Here is a 23,213-nt window from a genome sequence, read left to right on the forward strand (position 1 = left end):
AAATATTCATATGAAATAATTGAATATTTGAACAATTTCTTATCTTAATTAGATATCTTGATTAAGTAGTGAAAAAGGTAGATTTTTGATTTTTGACAGAGAATGTATGTAGCATATCTTTTCTCCACAATTCTGACTGGTTATCTTTTAAATATAAAGATTTTTATTTCTTTGGGCACAAAGGAAGAGTTCATAGCCAATTGAAGCAATCACAGTAAACTACTGACACATATAAGAGGTGGTATCAAAAAGTTCCTGGACTGGTTCTGTAGTGTGCCAACAGATGGCAGTACATGGATATGTGCAGTGAGTGCTAGCAGTGACCATCATGAGGCAGTGTGTCAAGTGACACTGCTGTGTGAAATGCATTTTTGTGATCACATGTATGCTGTAATCTACAATTTTTGTCATGAACAGGAAGTTTGAACAAAGTGTCAACATGAAATTTTGCATTAAACTTGGGAAGTCTGCTACAGAGACATTGAACATGCTTCGGCAAGCTTATGAAGAGGCAATGGGTCATATGCAATGTTTCGAGTGGCATGGGCACATGACAGAGCCACAGCCCAATCAAGAGTATACTCATCATTTCTTCAACATCTGTGGTATTGTGCATCAAGAATTCGCCCCCACCCCTGGACCAGATCGTCATTCAAGAGTTCTACTGTGACGTTTTGAAGCGTTTGAGGGAGGACAGTTGGCAAAAGCGACTGGATCTTTGGAGCGTGAAGAATTGGATTCTTTATGACTACACTGAGCTCTCCTCACTTGTGAGTTTCTCACCAAAAACATGGTATCGCTTCCACACCCACCCTAGTTGCCAGATTTAGCACTTGCAGGCTTCCATCTCTTCCCCAAGATGAAAATGCAGCTCAAAGGTTGCCGTTTTAATACTATTGTCAAGATCAAGAGTGAATCACAGAAGGTCCTCAACTTGTTCACAGATAATGGCTTCCAGGCTGGATTTAAAAAGTGGCAGGAATGCTGGGACCAGTGTATTGCTGTACAAAGTGACTATTTTGAAGGAGATGATGTTAAAACTTAAGTAAATAAGTTATTTTTTATTAAACATAACTAGACCAGGAACATGTTGATACCACCTCATATTAAGAAGGAATCCCACAAAAATGAAAAAAAGGACTCCAATAGGATTTGACTGCCATTGCCACCACCTAACATCTGCCTGAGTTGGAGAGTTCAACAGAATGCAACAAGTCAGAGGACTACAGTGTTCAAAAGCTAGATTTCAACAGCTAGATACCCTTCTTGATGCCAACCATATTACAGATTGTACTGGATGTTTTTTTCTGTAATACCAACACTAGTACAGTCACTTCGCAACTAGTGAAACTGAAGAACCTATAGTAACCTCTAAAACTGAAAGAGAATGAGAGAGAGAGTTTGATTTTAAGCAAGGTTATGAAAGAGAGTAATGTATAAGAGGAACAGATTTATAGTGTGAGAGGTTGGTAGTGGAAAGTTACAAAGTAGATGAAGATGATGATGAGTTATCCTTTATTATGTTATTTAAAAAAAAAAATCAATTCATTTAAAAAATGAAAAGAAGGAAAACTGGAAGAAATACAATGTAAAGTGAAGGAGAGAGGCAAGAAATGATAACATGATCCATAAAGTATTATTCCAAGGTAGCTTAGCCAAACTTACCTGGGTGACCAAATATTTTCTTCAATATCACAGACAGACGTAACTATAGTTCTACTGACATCACTACCACTGAATTAAAAGATACACAGATAAATAGCATTACAAAATGATAGGGACAAATTTCAAAATCAGATCCATTATTTATATGAGTCTGTATTGACTATTTTTTTTATTGCATTTACATCTGAATAAAAAGATGAATTTTCAAACTCAGCATTAACTGATACTCTATTAATAGCTTTCATTTTTTTTATGGTTCATAGAGTAATTCTCATTACTATATTCCCAAACAAAACTGTCAAGCCACAACAATGATAGGTCTATTTTTTTCAATGGAAAGAGCATTGGTAGTGATCATTCATATGTGTTTGTACATAAATGTGAGGATGGTCAAACATCAGATTCTCTATATACAATAACATCTAGTCTGTTATACAATTGTGTATGTACAGCAGGGCTTGACTAATGAAATAATACATATTTGATACAACATTTTCTTTATTAACCACCAAGAGTTCACAAAAGCATAAGGGATAGTTGTAACATGTTGCTAACAACACATGCTTGGTATATAAGTTGTTTGGTAATTGTATCATCTATGCTATTACCAATATATTTATTACTTAAACATATCAATGCAAATAGCTCACCAAGAGATTTTAAAACATAAATGATGCTTTACTGAGAAAACAAAGATTCAATGATATTAATTTGTCGTCAACATCATTACAGCAATCTTCTACTTCAATTTAAACTGAATATACAATTCTTACCTCTGTTGCTTCATAAAATCTGTATGATGCTCAATCCATTTCACAATATTTGGAATATATTTTAAAACTGCTGCCAGCACCACAGATTCATCAGTACCAAGACCATAACTAGAAAAAAACAAAAGAAGCAACAATCATTTACAGAAACAAGGTTGAGTTCTATAATAAAATGTGGTTGTTCTTCAATACTGCTTCTATTTTCTCTTGCTTGCACATTTTTTTAAACCCTTTAGCATTTAAACCACCTATATCTGGCCCAGATATTCTACCATGGACAACGGACATTAAATGATGATAATGAACTTTACTCCACAACTCTGTTCATAATATTCATATATATATTTCAAGTATATTCATAATACTTATATATATTTCAAGCATTACGTTTATCTACTACTTGAAGCCAAGCATTTTAGAATGAGCCTAATTTAGATCTAACTTATATAATTTATAGTCTGAACTGCTAATTGCAATTAAACCTTTAAAATTATTAAACAGAATTTTGATAATTTCCAACAAAGCATAAGGCCACACACTGAGGTGGAAGAGCACAGCCTCTTATAACTACACCAATATTGCACCAGTTCTTATTTTACTGACCCACTAGTAGATGAGAGGACAAGTTGGCTTAGGTGGGATTGAAAATCAAAAGGCAAAGAGGTGTAACTAAACACTACATGGCATTTTGTCTGCTACTCTGCTAACCAGTCTTTAAAAAGGATTGGTTAATACTCATCTCAGAAAGGTTAAAAAGATAAACACAAACATATGGTTATAGTTCAGTATATAACTGGCCTAAGTTCAATCATTTATATACTCAATAAAGTCTATGAGTTTAAACACGCTCATATGTCTTCGAAAGAAGAAAATCTAGATTTTTTCTTAAGCATATCAACTTATCCAAACTCATGAACTCTACTGTACAATACAAAAGAACCACCACAGGTTTCCCTGAACCCAGTTTTTTAACAAATATATATATATATATATATATATATATATATATATATATATATATATATATTATACACACACATATATCAATGCTGCTAGCTGAATACAGATGCTGTATCATATTTTCTAGATTAATAACAGGCATTTTATAACTTTAATCCCAATATTTATGAAAATGTCTAGATTTTTAAAAAATAGTAAAATAGATGTTGGGAATTACTACCGCAAGGATATAAGTAGAAGCTTCAAACAGTATAAATTCTTACATTTCATGTAGAATATATTTCCTTTTCATAATTGATTTGGTTAATAATATAATTTCCTTTTCTTTGAAAATTTTATTTCTTAAAACCTGGAGAAAATAAAAGGTATAACTCAAAAAAAAAAAAAAATTATGGCATATAAAAATAAAGAAATAGCAGACAGTTTATATATGAACATAAAAGATTCTTGTAGAGTATATTGCTGTAAATTATTTCAAGGAAGAATAAGTCTAACACAGATTTCCAAAATTCTTTTCATATATATATATATACATACATAGTCAATATTTCGCTACATGTAATCAGACTCCAAAGAATAAACAAAGATGATCATTAGTTAAAAAGTTCATCCTGGACTTTTCAGACTTGTAGTAGATAGTTGAAATTTAATTTGAACATTTGTAAAAGTGGGTAGGAAGGAGATGTATTAGATGGAACACAGCTTGTTAGTTTAGAAGTAAAGTAATGTTGTAGTAAAGGTAAAAACACAGAGGGAGATATTATAGTGTATTGGTGTGCTTGTGGTTGTCGTGTATGATGGTTTACCAATCAGTCACATGGCCTTCGTTAAATACAGTATAGAAAGTTTGCACATATAAAAGTTGTGCCTTCCCAGATATGTGAACAGCAATCTATTGCAGGGCCCATTTCAACCTTGTTGAGGATCAGCAGGTGTTCAAAGCTGCAATGTCTTCTAGCATACAAAACAACTAGACTTTAGTATGTTATGGGTATATTAAAGGTGTGGTTACCACATGAGAGATCATCAGACTTTGTGGAGCAAAGCATTAATAAAGCATGCAAAAATTTTAGTTGTGTTGATCATGAGTGAAGCAGGTGTTGTGCTATGGATAGGGTGCTAAAAGGCACAGGCATGACTATGGTTAAGAAGTTCACTCCCCAACCATATAGCTTTGGATTCAATCCCACTGCATGACAGCTTGAGCAAGTGTCAGGGGAGCCTCTATATGGTTTGCAGCTTGTTAGAAATAGCAGCCAAATCTCCTCATACCATATTCAATATTTAAATTATAAAAAACAAAAAAAATCATTGGATAATGTAGTCTTAGATAAAATAAAATAGAATGTTCACTGTTGGAGTGCCTTTGATCATTAGTCTATTTGATATGAGCTGACCTGGGACCTATCAACAAAACTCAGATTTCCCATTATCGTAAAAAAATGATGGGTGATGGGTCTAACTGAGGATGTCTCATTCCATATATACCTTTCACATGCATTTCTAAAAGTTTCATATTTCTTCAATTCTAATTCTATTTTCCCTTCAAAGTTACAAATTCATTCAGATCCTGCAGTAATATACCCATTTCTCATTGAACTTCTTCCAAAAGCATATTCTAAACAACATATTTTCCCTTATAAAATCAATAAATCTAGCCTCGAGTCAGATAACCTTCAGCCTTCTGGAAGAATGCATTAAAAACCTGTTTACATTTTATTTCTTTCTTTAACACTTAAAATTATATTTTCATAATAAATGTGCCTTTCAAACACAACTTTTATTGCTTAATCTAGCCAATAAAAGTCTGTATTTCAAACGGCAATAGTTTTTTTTTATTATTATGATTAACAGATTCTAAAGCTAGAGTGTTCTAGAAATATTTAGAAAGCTCACTTCATAGACATTCCAATTCTGAAGCTGACAAGAGTTTTAAAAAATATCAACTGTACTACATTTAACTGCCTCTTTTCTTGCTGTTTTTTACAAGTTGACTAAAAAAATAGATTACTATTATCGACTCGTGAAAAGAAATTTATACATCATCATCATCTTTTAACACCTGCCTTTCCATGCTTGCATGGGTTAGATGCAATTCATTGCAACAGATGTCAATCTTGTTGCCAGCCTTCAGGTAATATTTTCCTATGGTAGGGTAGTGGACTGGCAGAATTGACAGCATGTCAGGCAAAATGCTTAGTGGCATTTCGTCTTGTCTTTACATTCTGAGTTTGAATTCCACCAGGGTCGATAAAATCAGTACCAGTTGAATACTGCGGTCAATGTAATCGACCTACTCCCTTCCCTGAAATTGCTCGCCTTGTGCCAAAATTTGAAACCAACATTTCCTTCATGGTGGATATGCTTATATGGAACACTGAAATGAAAGACACCACTTGTACAAGTGATGCTCATTTACAAAAATCACACAATGTCCAAACAACACACACACACACACATGTATTAACACAGTGGGCTTCTTTCAGTTTCCATAAACCAAATCCATTCAAAAGGTTTCAATTGGTCCAGGGCTCTAGTGGAAGACACTTGGGCAAGTGTCTGGAAAGTAAACATTTTAACTATACAGCCATGTCTGCACTTTTATTCAAGTAATTAGAAGCAGTGTGTAATCATAGAAAATAGTAAACCCTTTTCTTCAACTGAATTATTTCTATTTCCTTAGTCAAACTCTGTCCCAGATACTGTTGAAATAGTAATTTTTACACAATTCTCTCTCTTTATTTTCATTACAAACTGAAACCACCATTGTTTCTTCTAAATATTACAAGTAATGTTTTGAAGCATTAGGTATTTTCTTCATCCATCTCTGACTTATTCATGAAGCAAAGAAACATACAAAACAATCTAAAGTATACAATACAATGAAAGAAAATTAGTGAATAAAATGCTATATTGAAAGACAAAGCACTAACCTCTTGTAAAAGACAATGCACAATACTCCCATATAACATATGCAAGTTTCCTTTGTCAATTCCCTGCAAATAAATATAAATATATTTATCAAAATAAAACTAATTTTTCACCAAAGTCACTCTAAAACAAACTGTCTCATTTTAAAGTTATTCAATCAAAACTACTATAGTAACTACTCCCAAGAGGTCACATGCTCATAGATGTTCAATTATTTATTTCTCAATACATGTGTGTGTGTGTGTGTGTGTGTGTATTGCATATGCAAATTAGTGTTTATAATGTTTAATATCATTTTTCATTAGAAATTTTAATAGTTTATTCATTCACAATTTAACTTGCTTGTCTCAAAATTACTCCTAATTAAATATAATATAAAATACTTATACATGTAACTTTCTATCACAGCTGACTGTGAAATAAAAGCAAAACTTGTTTTTTATCAGATAGAGTTATATATCTTATTCAGGTGTTCTTTAGTGAATTGAAAATTTGAACTTCTGATCATGCCATCCTCCCATTACTCTCATCATCATCATCATCATTTAACGTCCACTTTCCATGCTAGCATGGGTTGGACGATTTGACTGAGGACTGGTGAAACTGGATGGCAACACCAGGCTCCACTCTATTTTCTATATTTTCCAAAAATTTCAATTAACTGATTTCATTAGTTATATTCCTTGCTTTATTTTTGTAGACTTTGAGCACTTTCACAGGAATTGTTTTTTACTAATTGCATAGTTAATGAAAGCATTTTTAAAAAATCTTTCTACATACGAGACACAACTATATAATAAATCATGTGGCTTACTGATCCAGCATTTTAATTTCCTATTATTCATTCATAGACACATATGTGTATCTGTACATGCATGCATAAATCATTTAAAGGACAAAAGAAATATAGTAAATAAAATACTAACTCTGAACCTCTCATTCAAAACTGCTCTGAAATAGAAATAAAAAAGATTTTTAAATAACATAACTATAAAGAGGAAAAAATTCATTTCAGTGCATAGAAATAAGAGCAAAATACAACAATCAGTATATTTTGAATTCAAAATCTAGAATTTCTCCATTCTGAGCAGTTATTCTATTGACATTTTGGTCATTGTATTCTCATATAAATAATGAAATTAAGAATATTTTTATCGATGTTCAGGCAACTCTGATTGAGTACACATACATCTAAAGGTATAACCAGCTCATTCTTTTCAAATATAGTATATTTACGACCACATTAATTGTGCCTTTCTCTCATTGCCTCTTCCAAAGTATCAGTTGATCTACTCTGCTACAAGTACTTTCCACAGCATTTTTGACACACAGTAGGTGTCTTCTGTAGGTTTAGTATTATATAATCATAACAGTGTTTACTGCTCCTTCACACATTAGCCGATACCTTTATTGCTAATACATTCTTAATTTTTCATGCAAGCCAATGTTACATTTCCAATGGCTCATAGCAGTTTCATTTCCCTGAAGCCTCAACACACCTTCCACATTAAATGCTCACATCTCATCATGCAGCATCACACTCTTTATCCAAATGCTTCATAAAGTATAGTCTTTACAGTAACTAATCATTTATATAATATAAACTATCTTCTATAACTAAGAAATCATTTGACTAATTCATGGACTTCATTTCACTGCTGCCTATTTCTGTACAGGTAGCACAACTCAAGTTTTCATTTTGATATCCTGACAGAGGTAACACTGCATATGCTCTATAAAAATCATTTGTACTGAGTACATAGAATTATAGTAACGAACAGATGACTAACTATATAACTTACCTTTCCTGAAAAAACAACCTAAACTACAGCATAATATGTCACTCTAAGGCTTTAAATCTATTTAAATATATATAAATATGATGACACAATATGTATAAACAATGTTTCATGATAGGCTATTCTTTAAAATTTGCCATTACTGAAACAGAAAAGGTATCTTGCTAACATATTTTTTCAGATTGTATATTACATGTGAGAGCTATTTGCTCTGCAAGTTAGTTTGGCCATACCTGATGTAGATAGTTAATTAAAATATGAAGTATGGGAATATTAAAAAGAATAGCCATAATGGGTTCTATCAAATAACAAAAACAGTCAAGATAATTGATACTTACTTTCTCATACAAAACAAAGATGACACGACAGTTGTGCTAGAGACCAAAAAGTCAGGATTAATGACAAGTAACCCTGTTTCATCAGTTATGTGATAAACACCAGCTGAATCAATGCTGGCATCAAGAACATGGACAATATCACCTACAGCAGCATAGCTATAACACCTGGTAAAATACAATGCCATTAGAGATACTAAATTAGACACTGATATTGTAGTTTAAAAAATATTAATAATTTACTTTGAAGGTAATTATTTGAAAAAAAGATTGAATTTATAATCCAGGCAATTGCAGATATATATATATATATATATATTATAGCCAAAGTTTTGTTTAATTGTTAATATTTAATAGAAATTTTGATCAATAATAAATATTTAATAGGAATTAATATATTACAAACTTCACTACTGATTTTCAAATTATGTGTGAAAGTACGCTCAAGTTTGAGATTTTTTGATATTGTTTTATTAAATGAGAAATCAAAGGATGACTGAAATCGATTGGAATTGAACCAAGAGCTTGTTTATTAACTGATGCGAATGTGTTAAGCCCTATCATGTCAGCATCAACAAATGAGACACATAATAATTACCATATGTAACAATTGCAGCTATAAATATATTATCTAATCAGCATCATCATGTGATATATATATATATGTCCTACCCATGCCAGCATCGAAAATAGATGTATAATGATGATGGTGTGCGTGTGTATGCTTGTGTCTTCTTGTCTTGACATCACCTTATAGTTGTAAATCAGTGTCAGTCATACAAGCAGTGTCATTCATTACCAATATTCTACAAAAACAAGTCTGGGCATATAGAAATATTACATTGTTTGGAAACAGGTAAGGGTTGACAACAGGAAGGGCATTTGTTTATAAAAAATCTGTCTCCATAAATGTATGACCCATACAACCATGGAAAAGTGGACACTAAAAGTGTGTGTGTGTGCGTGTGTGCATGTTACTGTCTCCTTGCCTTGACTTCATGTGATAGTTGTAAAATGAGTATCACCATCAGGCAAGTAGTAACCTTCATTTCTAATCTTCTGTGAAAACATCTGCTCGTGATAAAATATTAGCTTACTTGGAAACATGTGGGAGTTGGTAACAGGAGGGGCATGCAGCTTTATAAAATCCTCCTCAACAAATTCTATCTGACCAACTCAAGCATGGAAAGGCAGACATTAAAACAATGATTATATATATATATATATATATATATATATATATATATATATATAGGCACAGGAGTGGCTGTGTGGTAAGTAGCTTGCTTACCAACCACATGCTTCTGGGTTCAGTCCCACTGCGTGACACCTTGGGCAAGTGTCTTCTACTATAGCCACGGACCGACCAAAGCCTTGAGTGGATATGGTAGACAGAAACTGAAAGAAGTGTGTTTGTGTGTGTGTGTGTGTGTGTGTGTGTGTGTGTATGTATGTGTGTATGTATGCGTGCATGTGTTTGTCCCTCCATCATCGCTTGACAACTGATGCTTGTATGTTTATGGTTCAGCAAAAGTGACCAATAGAATAAGTATTACGCTTACAAAAAATAAGCCCTGGGGTCGATTTACTTGACTAAAAGTGGAGCCCCAGCATGGCCACAGTCAAATGACTGAAACAAGTAAAAGAATAAATAAATATATATATAAACAACTTAGAAATTACATACCAAAAACCATGTAGCATACATGAAATTGCGTGATCTTGGTTGGTCAAAACCAACTCAATATCTTGTCTGAAAGAAACAAATAAATATCTAGGTGTTAACATTTTAAAATATTATCAGGTGGGCAGTAAGAAAGTTGGTTTCAAAGAAAATACACAATGAGAAAGCATTCAATAATCTTAGAAGAATATTAAGGAGATGATGATGATAAACAGCATTATAGGATGGACAGGTTAGCAAAATGTCATTTTTTCATGAATCTCAAACCTACTTGCACCACTGCATTTATGAGATCCAACAATTTTTGAGACTATATTAAGTATAGTTAAGACAGACTTACTAGAAGATAAGAATAATTAAGTAATAAAAGTATTAACCAATATATAGCTGAGGAACAAGTGCATGAATAAAAATGATGGCTAAGGAATGTACAACTCTTGTTATGCTGGTAAAATTATTTTAACAGAGAGATCAAAGGCTTGAGAAAAAGCTGGAATAAATATTGGACCTCACAGATAATCAAGTTTCATGAGAAAATTATTATATAACAATGCAGTTTATCATGGTTAAAAGTAAACATAAAAATGATGATTATGGTGGCAGCAGTGGTGATAACAATGACAATGGTTTATCAGATATATTTAGAAATACCAGTTTCAAATTATGGCACAAAGCCAGCAATTGGGGGGGGGGGAGTCAACCTTGGTGAAACTTGATCTCAGAACGTAAAGACAGACAAAATGCTGCTAAGCATTCTACCAGGCATGTTAATGATCCTGCCAGCTCACTGCCTTGATATATTTAGAATATCGAGTGAAATCGTTGCCAGTGCCATTTTGAGTGTGGCTGTTGCCAGTACTGCCTGACTGGCCTTCGTGCCAGTGGCACATAAAAGCACCCACTACACTCTCTGAGTGGTTGGCGTTAGGAAGGGCATCCAGCTGTAGAAACTCTGCCAAATCAGATTGGAGCCTGGTGTAGCCAACTGGTTTCACCAGTCCTCAGTCAAATTGTCCAACCCATGCTAGCATGGAAAGTGGACGTTAAACGATGATGATGATGATGATGATGACGATGATTAACTCTCCAAATTCTTGATTACTTACCCTTGATATTTGACATCATTGACTTGGTAGCGATTATATAATGAACACACAGGAGAACAAGTCAGTGGATTATCTTTGGAACTGAAAACAATAAATCATGAGTAATAATAGAACAGTAATCAAAATTCAAAATAGAAAGGAGAAAAGCTGATATAAAAGAAAAATTAACATACGTTTTTGTTTTAGATTTAAAAGGAGAAAGATTTTTTATATCATCACAGAATTCATCATCAGATGCTGTTGACTTGGGCACATCATCAAAGTCAAATGATGAATTCCACTGAGAAAGTTCAATATTTTCTTCTTCATCAAGTTTGCTTTGTGGTTCTGAGGAAATATTGTTATTGCTCACAGAAGAAATATGTTTTATGTTGGGAACTGGAGAGAATGAGGTAGGCGAGTTAGGTTTGTCCTGAATGTGTTTCAAATTAACATCCACTAAATTTGCATTATCATTTTTACTAGTATCATTCAGACTAATACCACTGGATCTTTGCATATTTACATCATTGGAATGATTATGTTTCATATCTGGAGAAATATTACTTTGAATATGGTTAGGGTTAATGAGGTTGTTTGATAATCCCTTATCACTGGAATTTATTTCTTTAAGAATTTCAGATAATATTTCATTATCATTAATAACAGATCCATTTTCAATACGAGGTTCACTTTTTGAAATTTTTTCCATATTAATCTTTACTTCAGTCATAACTTGTTTTCCTTTAGATAAGTTTTGGCTTTTAGCAACAGGAATTTCTGCGAGAATTTCAGACAGAAATGTATCATTTGTATTATTTAGTTTTTTAGGAACCATATCTTTTTTTGCACCCAACCAATTAAACACTTTATTTTCAGTATTACTACCATCATTTTTTCTCAAAGTAGAAACACTTAAATTATTTTTAACATTAGATTTTTTAAGTTCATTACAAGCACTCAAATTCTTTGGAAAATTTTGAACTGGGCTTTTTAAAGAATCATTTTGCTCCCAAACATCATTTGGGTCCGGGTTTAAATTTTCCCACATAGCTAACTGCTCATCTGAATAGGCTTCACTTAAACTGTGATCTTCTAGCGTATTGTTTTCATTATCATCACTATTATCAAGAAATAAATTAGATAACTCAATGCTACATCCAGTATTAAGTGATAGTCCAGTTTTATTTAATTCACTGCTGAGGGAACGTTTTGATAATGGTGAACAACCTGGAACTGCTAACCGTTTAACAGATGTTCCTGACAAACCAGTGTAATTTTTTACAGGGGTCAGAGGCTTATTAATTGGTTCTGCTAATTTCAGTGTAGTATATTCTACAATACTGTCTTTTTTCTGTAGTGATTCAACCTTCTTCATAGATTTCTTTGAAATTTTAGACTTTAGTTTACTTTTACAATCTGCTTTTTTATTTATTCGGTTTTCCACTGTATTTTTTAAATCAGAAGAGGAAGAAAGAAAACTGCGTGCAAAAGATTTTTTTTGTATTCTCTCAAGAGTATCTGAATAATGACTAGTTTCAGGCTGCTTTGCAAATATTGGAGAATTAGATTTTTCAGGAAAATTAGAAATGTTATGGTTAGGAGAAACAGAGCAAGAAAATATTTCCATTTCAGACTTTTCTTCGCTTCCTGGAATGTCTGTATTATGTTGAGGAGAGTTTTGAACAAATTTTCCAATGCCATCAAATACATTTGCTTTTTTGATACAAATTTCTTTAACTGGTGTTTCAAGAATAATGTTGGAATCATCAAGATTAACAGTTTCTGCATTCATAGATTCTGACAGACTGGAACAACTTAGCAGAGGATGTATACTGGAAGTAGTTAAATTATCAGACGCATCGTCATTCTTTGTACAGGTCGGATGATGAGAGACTTCGGAAATTTCATCTGATTTGTGAAGATGAGCAGTTTCCTCTTTTACTGATTTCAATATGCCTGAAGTAGTTGGGAGAGGATATGGACCAAAATTAGTTAAATCATCAAAAACAGGAGATTTTTTAGAACAAGATCCTTCAGGTTGTATATCAGGAATTGTATTTGATTCATTAATGTCTGTGATTTTCTGTTTTTGACTACCATACATTTTAAACAACAATGGATCAGTGGAGGTCTGACATGAAATAGGTGGCTTTTTGGTACTTTTAGAAATTTCTGTTTGGTCGCATGCTTTAAATTGACTATTTGTGAAATTTTCTGGTTGTTCTGCCACATAAACAGTTGAGGCCTTTTTTGACAGCCGTAATCGATTTTTGAAATTTGGTTTTCCAACACCAGAAAACATGCTTTTATTTGAATTATTCTGAAAACAAAATAAAGATAATTTCTTTTATTTCTTATATGATCAACAAATAGAACATTACAATACAATATAAAGATACATGGAATGAAGTTATATGTGTGTGTGTGTGTGCATACAGGATGCAATGGGTAAATTGTTGGCCTTTTATAATTTTAATTTCGCATATTGTTTATTTTTGATTTTGTCGGCTACACAGTATGGTGGGTGTCAGTTGGGCACCGTCTGTGAGAAAACCAGCACCATAAAGCAATTCACTCTGCCAGAAATTTGGAAACAACATGCTGTACTGCTTGACATTCGCACCAGAAGCTCCAATACAAACAGATGGTGAACACACAGAACTGTTGGCTTGCCATGTCCCCAAAACATGTACTGAGAATGATAAAAATCAAACATCCAGTCAACATCATGGAGTTTGGAGCGATCACTAGTGATGGTGACATTATTCATCTTCCCACATGGCTTCAGACTCAACAGGGTGGCTGCTGGAAGACCCTATGTCTGGCAACAGGATTCTGCACCATGCCACACATGACCTCAATATTCTGATAATGATACAATAAAGTGCAAAACGTGAAATTGGATACATATTAAATGCTGTGCCTTACCATAAAAAATGAAATTTTTGGCTGGCTGGAATCCTAAATTGAAAACAAATATATATTACAAAAAAGTTGAACATATTACAGGCAGCAAAAGTATAAACAGACTCAATATAATTAAGGTAGAAAATTAAGTTACATTTTCTATAATTAAGGTAGAAAATGTTTGTTGAAAACATTTCCATATTTATCTTTGTAGCACTCAATAACAATCTATTTCAAAATCTCCGAATATAATAATGAGCGTAGTGATCTTATATATATATTTGTCCAAAACCACATAGGAAGGAGGAGAAATAGTAGTATAAATGAAGGGAGAGGAGAGAAAATAGTAATTCAGTAAAGGAGAAGTAGTGAGAGTAATAGCCCTGACTAAGAGGAGTGAGAGAAAGTAATAGCAATGAGAGAGAGGAAGTGGCAAAGAACGTGTCATGTATCTTGTTTTTCTCTGCCACAACGTATGAATGAGAAAAGAAGGGGTGATAGATGAATAACAACGGAAGGGGTGAAAAAAAAAAAATCAGTGTTTCAACTCTGTGTGAGTATATGTGTATGCAAAAGGGAGGTATGTGTATGTGGGTGCAATGGAAGTGGGATAGTGAACGATCAATGCTGAAAAGAAAAATCAAACAGCATTTCAACTCTGTGAGTATATGTGTGCATGTGTGTGCGCGAACAAGGGAGGTATGTGAATGTATGTGAACATTCACAAGTGTATTAATTTGATTTACCATCCATATCTTCTGCTATAATAATACTCTTGTGTATTTCTCCATCACAATATCGTCATCATCATTGTTTAACGTCCGCTTTCCATGCTAGCATGGGTTGGACGATTTGACTGAGGACCGGCAGGCCAGAAGGCTGCACCAGGCTCCAATCTGATCTGGCAGAGTTTCTACAGCTGGATGCCCTTCCTAAAGCCAACCACTCCGAGAGTGTAGTGGGTGCTTTTACGTGCCACTGGCACGATGGCCAGTCACACGGTACTGGCAACAGCCATGCTCAAAAAGGTGTTTTTTACATGCCAGGAATAGGTGAAAGATGAATAAGGAAAGAATGGGTGATAAATGAATAAGGAAGGAAGGGGTGATAACAAACGTGATAGTGGGATAATGGAAGTTCTATGGTGAAAAAAAAAAAAAATCAAACAGCATTTCAACTCTGCGTGAGTATATGTGTATGTATATAAAAGGGGGTCATGTGAATGTGTGTGTGTGTGTGCAATGGAAGTGAACAAATAATGCTGAAAGGAAAACTCAGTGTTTCAACTCTGTGTGAGTATATGTGTATGTATATAAAAGGGGGTCATGTGAATGTGTGTGTGTGTGCAATGGAAATGAACAAATAATGCTGAAAGGAAAACTCAGTGTTTCAACTCTGTGTGAGTATGTGTGTGTATGTGTGTGTGTGCATGTACAAGGGAAGTATGTGAATGTTTGTATCTGTGATTATTAAGTACCTTATTTATATATTAAATACTACAATCAGCCGTCATTTTTGATGGCATGGAGCCAGCTAGTTAAGCAATAATACATAATGCAAACATAAGTTAGGCATAATTTCCACATCAAACATAAACATAATTTGAAGGTAATCAATTATGCAAATAATTAAAATCTTCATAAAGACTTTTTAATCTGATAATTGTCTACCAATAAATATTTTTATTTATCAAATGATGAACTTCAAAAAATATAATTATTTAATGCAAGAAAAGAACAACTCCACTTTACAGTCAATTTTTTCCCCCATTGAACTGTTTTCAGTCTGCTGCTAGATGAAAAGTCAGCACACTTTTGCCAACTTAACTATGCTAGTTCAAAGTCAACCAACACAAACTGGTCAATTCTACAGGGTGGGGTTGTAAAAAATTAGTCCTGATCACTATTTTGTACAACTGTTTCTTGTATTTTCTTAGATATACCCAGTTGAACAAACTTGTTTTGTGAAAGACTACTGTAGTTACTATACTGCATCCAAGAAAAGGCCATTAGCTTGACACAATCTAGAAATATGACCTTTCTACTGTGACAGAAACAATACATTTTCATGAGAGCAACTCTATACTACTCCTACCTACATCCACTCAATGAATCCACATGCCCTAACCACATTTCAATTCTCAGACCAGCACTCCTATGTGTGTACAAAGTTGTACATCTACATAGTGCTTCTTTCATAACAAATTCAGCATGTATGGTGATGGTTAAAGTTCAGCAATGAAATCTATTAAAACCAAAATATTCTTGAGTAATTCAAAAGACTATAAGTCATTAACTAATATCATCTTTTCCCTGCTGCATAATTATTCCTATCAGATACAGCTACACAAATTTGACCAATATTAAATATTTTGATCAGGCATCTTAACCTTCAGATCCTCCACTTCTCTGGAATTCTAATTCTGCTCATCATTCTTCTGCTAATTATCAATATTTAAGATTGAATGAGAGGAACTGTATGAGTCAGCTTGTTACTTGTTGATTTCAAATTCTGGCACAAGGCTAGCAATTTTCAGGGAGGTAGTAAATTGATTACATCAATCCCAGTGTTTAACTAGTGCTTATTTTATTGACCCTAAGAGGGCAAAGGGCAAAGTTAACCCCAACAGCATTTGAACTCAGAATTAAAGATGGAAGAAATGCTGGAAAGCAGTTTTTCCAGTGCAGTAACAATTCCACCAGCTTGCCACATTAGTTTGTTGTTTAATAATAGTTTCAAATTTTGGCACAAGATCAGCAAGTTCAGGGGATAGGTAAGTCGATTACATCAACCCCATTGCTTAACTGGTACTTATTTTATAGGCCCCCAAAAGGATGAAAGGTAAAGTCAACCCTGGTGGAATTTGAACTCAGGACATAGACAAGCAAAATGCTGCTAAACATTGTACCCAACATGCTAACAATTCTGCCAACTAACCATCTTGTTTGTTACTTAATTTTTTAAAAACTATTAAAAAGATACACAACACTGAATTTAATTTCAAATAAATAATCCTCATTGAAATAATGATAGTTAAATTTTATTTTACATCGAAGTAGCTATGTTTAATAACATTTTTAGACTTAATCTGTAGACCAACTTTAGATTAACTGACTCTTGGGACTCTTTAGCAGAGTTCACTTTGTTACAAGCATTTAGGCCAGGTTTCTAGAGTGAGGGTAAATTTCGATCTTCCTTCAACTAGATGATAAAAAGCCTGCATTTATGAAAACAATTCAATACAGGTGAGAGACAATCATCTCTAGTTTTAAAGTTCATTAAAAACAGATATATTTACCGAGTTGTCTTTCACAGGTTTCCCCATGGTTTATCACAATGCTTGTAAGAACTGGAAGTTTAAAAAGAATATAACAAAATCAATTCTAAGATAACGGGTTGTATAAAAAAATACTTTCAAGATTTATTAAATTTCATAAATCATTTAGAGAGAGAGAGAGAGAGAGAGATTACTATCACACTACATAGCAGAGGCTCACTCCATTTCTTTGTTTATACAAGCAAATTAAATTAAATAGACTATGCTGTCACTCAACTAGCCAGATACACCAACTAAATCTTCTGCAAATCACATCCTTTCTTTTTAAATAAATAAAAACAAACATGCTTACCCACTAAAAAATAGGATGGTCACAGTGGAAATGTTCTTGGTCATAAGTCTGCAGGATAAGAGCGACATGGGTAAACAACAACAATTAATGTTTATATGAATATTGAGACAAAGAACGCAAAATTAAACGTTTTATGACAATTACTTTCGTCTACCTCTCTGGTATCGACAACATAAACACCAATTCGAATGGAACACAAATTAGCCAAAAGAATTGACCTCCTTCCTCTTCGGTAATAAAAAAATCAACTAAGTGTCGTGAGGGGCTAATACAGTTTCGCACCTCTCCTTGAAAAAATTTTTCAGATTCCTCCAGTTTGGATGTCAGAGATTATGAATATGCAAAAAAAAAAAAAAAAAAAAAAAATAATAATAATAATAATTTTAAAAATTTCACCTGCCCTCCCACATTAAAATTTTTGATTTTGTTTACTTTAAAGAGATCGAAGTGAATTGACGAGCATATGCAAATCAAAATCAAACACAGACAAAAACATTAAAGTGGAAAGAATTTGCGTTTTACTTGTTTGCCATATATAATCGTAAATAATGATTTAATGTAAATTAAATATACACCATTTTATGAGAAACAAGCAATATCTAATAATTAATGTTATAAAGTTTAATAAGGAGCTCAAATTTCACCCCCTCCCCCAATTTTAACATTTCCTCCATTTATTTATCTTTTTCATCCATTTATTTATTTATCTGTCTATCTATTTGTCCCTGTCCGTTTATTTATAAAATATATTTGTCAACTAAATGTGGCAGTCCTATAGAAGACAGTGTTACTGTTGTTTTTAGCCCCAGGAAGACATTCATATCTATCTCTTTATACACATATCTATATGCTTATTGAATTTAAAATTTTGAAAACGTGGTTTCTTGCAGATTCGGAATCTCCATCATCTAAAACACTGGGGAAAAAAAATTTAAAAAAAGTTCAAAATTTTAAATCGAAGTGGGGTTGCAGCTGGGGGTTAATTTTTTTTTCTTCTTGCATATTCATCTCTGACATTTAAAACGTAGGAATCCAAAAAATTTTTTTTTTGGAAATGCATTTTTCAAGGAGAGGTGCGGAACAGCCCCTGTCGTGATTGTCTTTTAACCTCTAATTAACAATGTTTTACTTTGCTCCCCCACCCACTCCAAAAAACTCCTGTATCTATTGGAAAAAAGTTATGAAGTAATAAGTGTAGGAGTGGCTGTGTGGTAAGTAGCTTGCTTACCAACCACATGGTTCCGGGTTCAGTCCCACTGCGTGGCACCTTGGGCAAGTATTTTCTACTATAGCCTCGGGCCCACCAAAGCCTTGAGTGGATTTGGTAGACGGAAACTGAAAGAAGCCCGTCGTATATGTGTATATATATATGTATGTGTGTGTATATGTTTGTTTGTCCCCCCCCCCAACATAGCTTGATAACCGATGCTGGTGTGTTTACATCCCCGTAACTTATCGGTTCGGCAAAAAGAGACCGATAGAATAAGTACTAGGCTTACAAAGAATAAGTCCTGGGGTAGATTTGCTCAACTAAAGGCGGTGCCCCAGCATGGCCACAGTCAAATGACTGAAATAAATAAGAGTACCAACCCCTTCCCTTCCCAATTCTACGGCCTTGACCTTCAAGCAGGCTACCACATGCTAGAAATAACAGTAAAAAATCGGATCTTGGGAATTTTCCGAAAGTCCTACCCCCACCCAGGTTCGTTTGCGCAAATTTTTTTGTCATATTCGTTTTTGTTAACACCCAGCAGGCTGGGTCTTTCTTTGTTTTTGTTAACGGGTAAAGATCTTTATATTAACCGATTTTAGTTTGATAACTATGTTGTTTCTAACGAAAGTATACCGGTAAGGTAAATCGTTTATTCCCATAAATATTTCTTTTAACATGCTGATCATGATATTAGTTAATAAATCCTTTCGGTACTTATTCCAAAACTCCAAAAATGCATATAAAAAAGATAAAATGTATTGTAAATAATTTCAAAGTATTCAATTAAGTGTATAGGCTCACGTGTTCAAATAACTCACCTTTACATGAACTGATACTTGAAGTGAGTGCAGTTATGTTTTACTAAAATATCAACGTTTTTCTCCTGCATCATCACTGTTTTCATGAAAGGAGCCTCTGCGTAGTCGTCCGAGACATTAGAAATAGCAGTCAAACTACACACTACGATCTTACAAAAAGAAAAAGAAAGAGAGATTGGATAATGTAGAAAAAAAAAAGGTAGAGACGGACTATATGTAATCTGAACCTTCCCCTCCCCCCCTTATTAATTAATTTTTTTACGGAATCCCACGTTTTAGGCTATGGAGATTCCGATTCTGAAAAAAAATTGTTTGAAAAATTTCAATCCCCCCCCCCCACCAAGTAGGCTATTTACATGCTAGAAATAACAGCCAAATCTCACAAAACTAGTGTTAGGGTTAGGTTTACCCTGTGGATCTATATAAAAACGGGGGGGGGGGGTTCGAAATTTTGAAATTGAGATTTTTGAAAATTTTTTTTCAGAATCGGAATCTTCATAGCCTAAAACGTGAGATTCAGTAAAAAAAAAAAAAATAAAATAAGGGGGGAAAGGTTCAGATTACATATAGTCCATCTGGACCATCAAAGCGGCAGGGATTAATAGTATATACTTTCACAGTATTAAGCAACATTTGAAGGCGTATATTTTATACAACTGTTTTCCAACTCTGATACCACTAAGCGTGCTTAGAACTAAGGAACAATTGAATTTCTACCAACTGTATATCTAAAACATCGATAAGTATCTAAATTTTCTAAACAAATACGAGAGATATACCTTGAAAAGATGTTTACAATATTGAACTATATTTATTTCGACTCGGTATAATGCGACTTCCTAAAGTAATATAGTGTCGATTGAATCACGCTTAGTTTTAGAATGGTGGCAGCTGATGAAGGAAATGTTCTCTATGTGGCCTGTGTTTTCTGTACTCTGTTTATCATTTTGTCCACGTTTTTTCGCAACGTCCTGTACCCAGATATGCATCTATATATACATGTAGATGTAGGTATGTACATACATGTACGTATATATGCATATACTCATATATTATTTGTATTACATTATAGATACTGATTTCATCAGATCGGGGGAGATAATGACAATTAAAAAGAATAGTTTTGTAGCGTTGACAGATTTGTGATAAGCAGGAGTTTAAAAAAACAAACAGAAAAGAATGGAAATAAATGAACACATAAATATATATGTATAATTTTGTTTTCGAAATAGTATATATTTTTTAAACAACACAGCTTACCAGCATTCGGCTGCGATGACAATGTTTAGTTTAAAATTGGCGCGATCTGTCCCGGAAAGACCGGTTCTTGTGAAGAGTGAAAATAAGTTCCGTCAATTATAGAAGTCCGTTGTATGTTTTGCAGTATGACTTGCAGTGGTTCCTAACCATTTTTAGCAGGTGGCTCACTTGGAATCTTTAATTTTTCTGTGGTCCCCTGGTCATTATTTGTGAAAAAAAGTATTTCCGTTTTGTAAGAGATGGGATTAATAGTAGAAATAGGTCACTTTTGATAAAAATAAAATTTGTAAAATTTATGAAATAATAACCATTGACATATTGTTTTAAGTTAGTGTCATTATCACGAAATGTATTTCAACATTGATAATTTGTAATGAAAACAATTTCTGAACAAAAAGTTTATCTGTTTTCAACTATTAATGCACTAAAATCCATAAAAATATCAGTGTCTATTAATTGCATACTTAGTCCCTCTATTATTCTATTTTACACACAAAACAAATATATTTTGTGGGTTCAATAAAACAACCATTCATAATCATACATTATAACAAAAAATCTTTAATACCCAGGAAATTAATATAATAACTTCTAAAAAAATATATTACTCTCTGGTTATAAAAATATAATTGTTCAGCAAAATATAAAAAATATCATATTACCTTTTTACTGTATTTAGTAAGAACCTTGTGGCTGATACAGTTTCATAAGTTTTTCAATATCAGAAGTCCATGGTTGTTACAGACAAATATCACCTCTACTTATAATTTTTAAGCAATTACAAGCTTTTGATAATAGAAAGGGAATTTCAAAGCAATTTTACTACTTGTCCATAAGTGAACCCATGGTTAAATTTTACTTGAGTAATTTGATTGCTCTGCAACTCAATAAAGCTTTCTTGTAGTTTGATACCAATACCAGCTGCATTTGTCCCAAAGGGGTCTATGACCAAGCTTGGAAAATTCATTTCCAGGAGATCTTTTAACCAAATTTCTATATCATTGTGCAATTTCTTCAAGAGCTCAATGTACTCTAAAATATCACCCTCTTCCTATTCCTCTTCACTAATATCAAGAGTTGGTAATTGCATAAACTCCTAATATTCATCCTGAATTTATTAAGTTTTCCAAGGAAAGCACTAATAACCTCTTTACAAATTAAAAAATTGTTATGTTTTATTTTTTACCTTATAACTTTTGTTCAGCAAATTTAATCCTTCAAGTATATCAGAAAGGTAGAATATGCCAGCTAAGATTTCTTCTCCAAGTGGTTTACAATACAATACTGTCTCAAAGTTCAAGGAAGCCACCCTTAAGGATTATCACTGGATATATTTCATTAAATATGTAATCTTTTTCATTAACCCTTTGCTTAGGATTAATTATCTGTTTGCTCAATATATCTGTCTTGCAGAGGCAGTGACAAGTGACTGAGACCTTTGACGATATACCATGCTTGGGAAGACCTGTCAAGCCAAGAGAGATTGTAGTTGTGGCTGATGCCAGTGTTACATAGCTGGCACCTGTGCTAGTGGCACGTAAAAAGCACCCACTACACTCCTGGAGTGGTTGGCATTAGGAAGGGCATCCAGCCATAGAAACCTTGCCAAATCAGATTGGAACCCTAGTGCAGCTTACCAGTTTTCAGTCAAACCATCCAACCCATGCCAGCATGGAAAAAAGGACATCAAACCCCTTCCCCTTTACTCGGTGGTATAATTCAGAAGGGTGTAGGAAAGGGTATAGAAGGGGGCCACAACCTTACCACTGGGAGTATCAGCATACAATATTTTAATCTATATCCAAGTATAATTACTCACATCTGATTTAAAATAGAAATATCCAGTGTTAATAAGTTGAGTTGCTACAAGAATGTTAAAAATATGTATTGGAAGTTTATCAAGATATAACATTTTCTAAGCAAGTAGAAATAGTCACATCAGATTTAACGAGTGTTCTCTAGCTAATTTTATTAGGTCCATTCTATGAACAATTATTTCAATAACTCATGTCGATATCTCTAACTTGTGTCATGGGAATATTGAACTTAAAAATTTCTAAAGTTTATAGTATAAATTGAAAGATATCCTACAGTGTACATTGTCTAAAGGACCAAATGAATGAATGAATGACTTATATCAATGTAATAAGAGTT

General features: G+C 33.3%; 1 protein-coding gene across 5 annotated transcripts in view; it reads right to left on the reverse strand.

Annotated features, from left to right (window-relative positions):
• Window positions 1-21,195, reverse strand: part of LOC106878937 (DNA replication ATP-dependent helicase/nuclease DNA2) — a 46,535-nt gene extending 25,340 nt beyond the window's left edge. For all 5 annotated transcript variants that reach the window (XM_089350691.1, XM_089350684.1, XM_089350679.1 and 2 more), the window contains exons 1-14: window positions 21,060-21,195; window positions 19,800-19,948; window positions 17,769-17,816; window positions 17,438-17,488; window positions 14,161-14,193; window positions 11,424-13,552; window positions 11,251-11,331; window positions 10,148-10,213; window positions 8,464-8,628; window positions 7,253-7,277; window positions 6,329-6,391; window positions 3,659-3,744; window positions 2,439-2,546; window positions 1,666-1,734 (exon numbers count right to left, since the gene is read on the reverse strand). In XM_089350691.1, the coding sequence (XP_089206817.1) occupies window positions 1,666-1,734; window positions 2,439-2,546; window positions 3,659-3,744; window positions 6,329-6,391; window positions 7,253-7,277; window positions 8,464-8,628; window positions 10,148-10,213; window positions 11,251-11,331; window positions 11,424-13,552; window positions 14,161-14,193; window positions 17,438-17,464 (2,852 nt within the window). In that variant the 5' untranslated portion in view covers window positions 17,465-17,488; window positions 17,769-17,816; window positions 19,800-19,948; window positions 21,060-21,195. The remainder of the gene's footprint in view (window positions 1-1,665; window positions 1,735-2,438; window positions 2,547-3,658; window positions 3,745-6,328; window positions 6,392-7,252; window positions 7,278-8,463; window positions 8,629-10,147; window positions 10,214-11,250; window positions 11,332-11,423; window positions 13,553-14,160; window positions 14,194-17,437; window positions 17,489-17,768; window positions 17,817-19,799; window positions 19,949-21,059) is intronic.
• Between the last annotated feature and the right edge of the window lie 2,018 nt (window positions 21,196-23,213).

The sequence above is a fragment of the Octopus bimaculoides genome, chromosome 1 (assembly GCF_046866305.1).
Source record: "Octopus bimaculoides isolate indiv1 chromosome 1, ASM4686630v1, whole genome shotgun sequence".
NCBI classification, from domain to species: domain Eukaryota; kingdom Metazoa; phylum Mollusca; class Cephalopoda; order Octopoda; family Octopodidae; genus Octopus; species Octopus bimaculoides.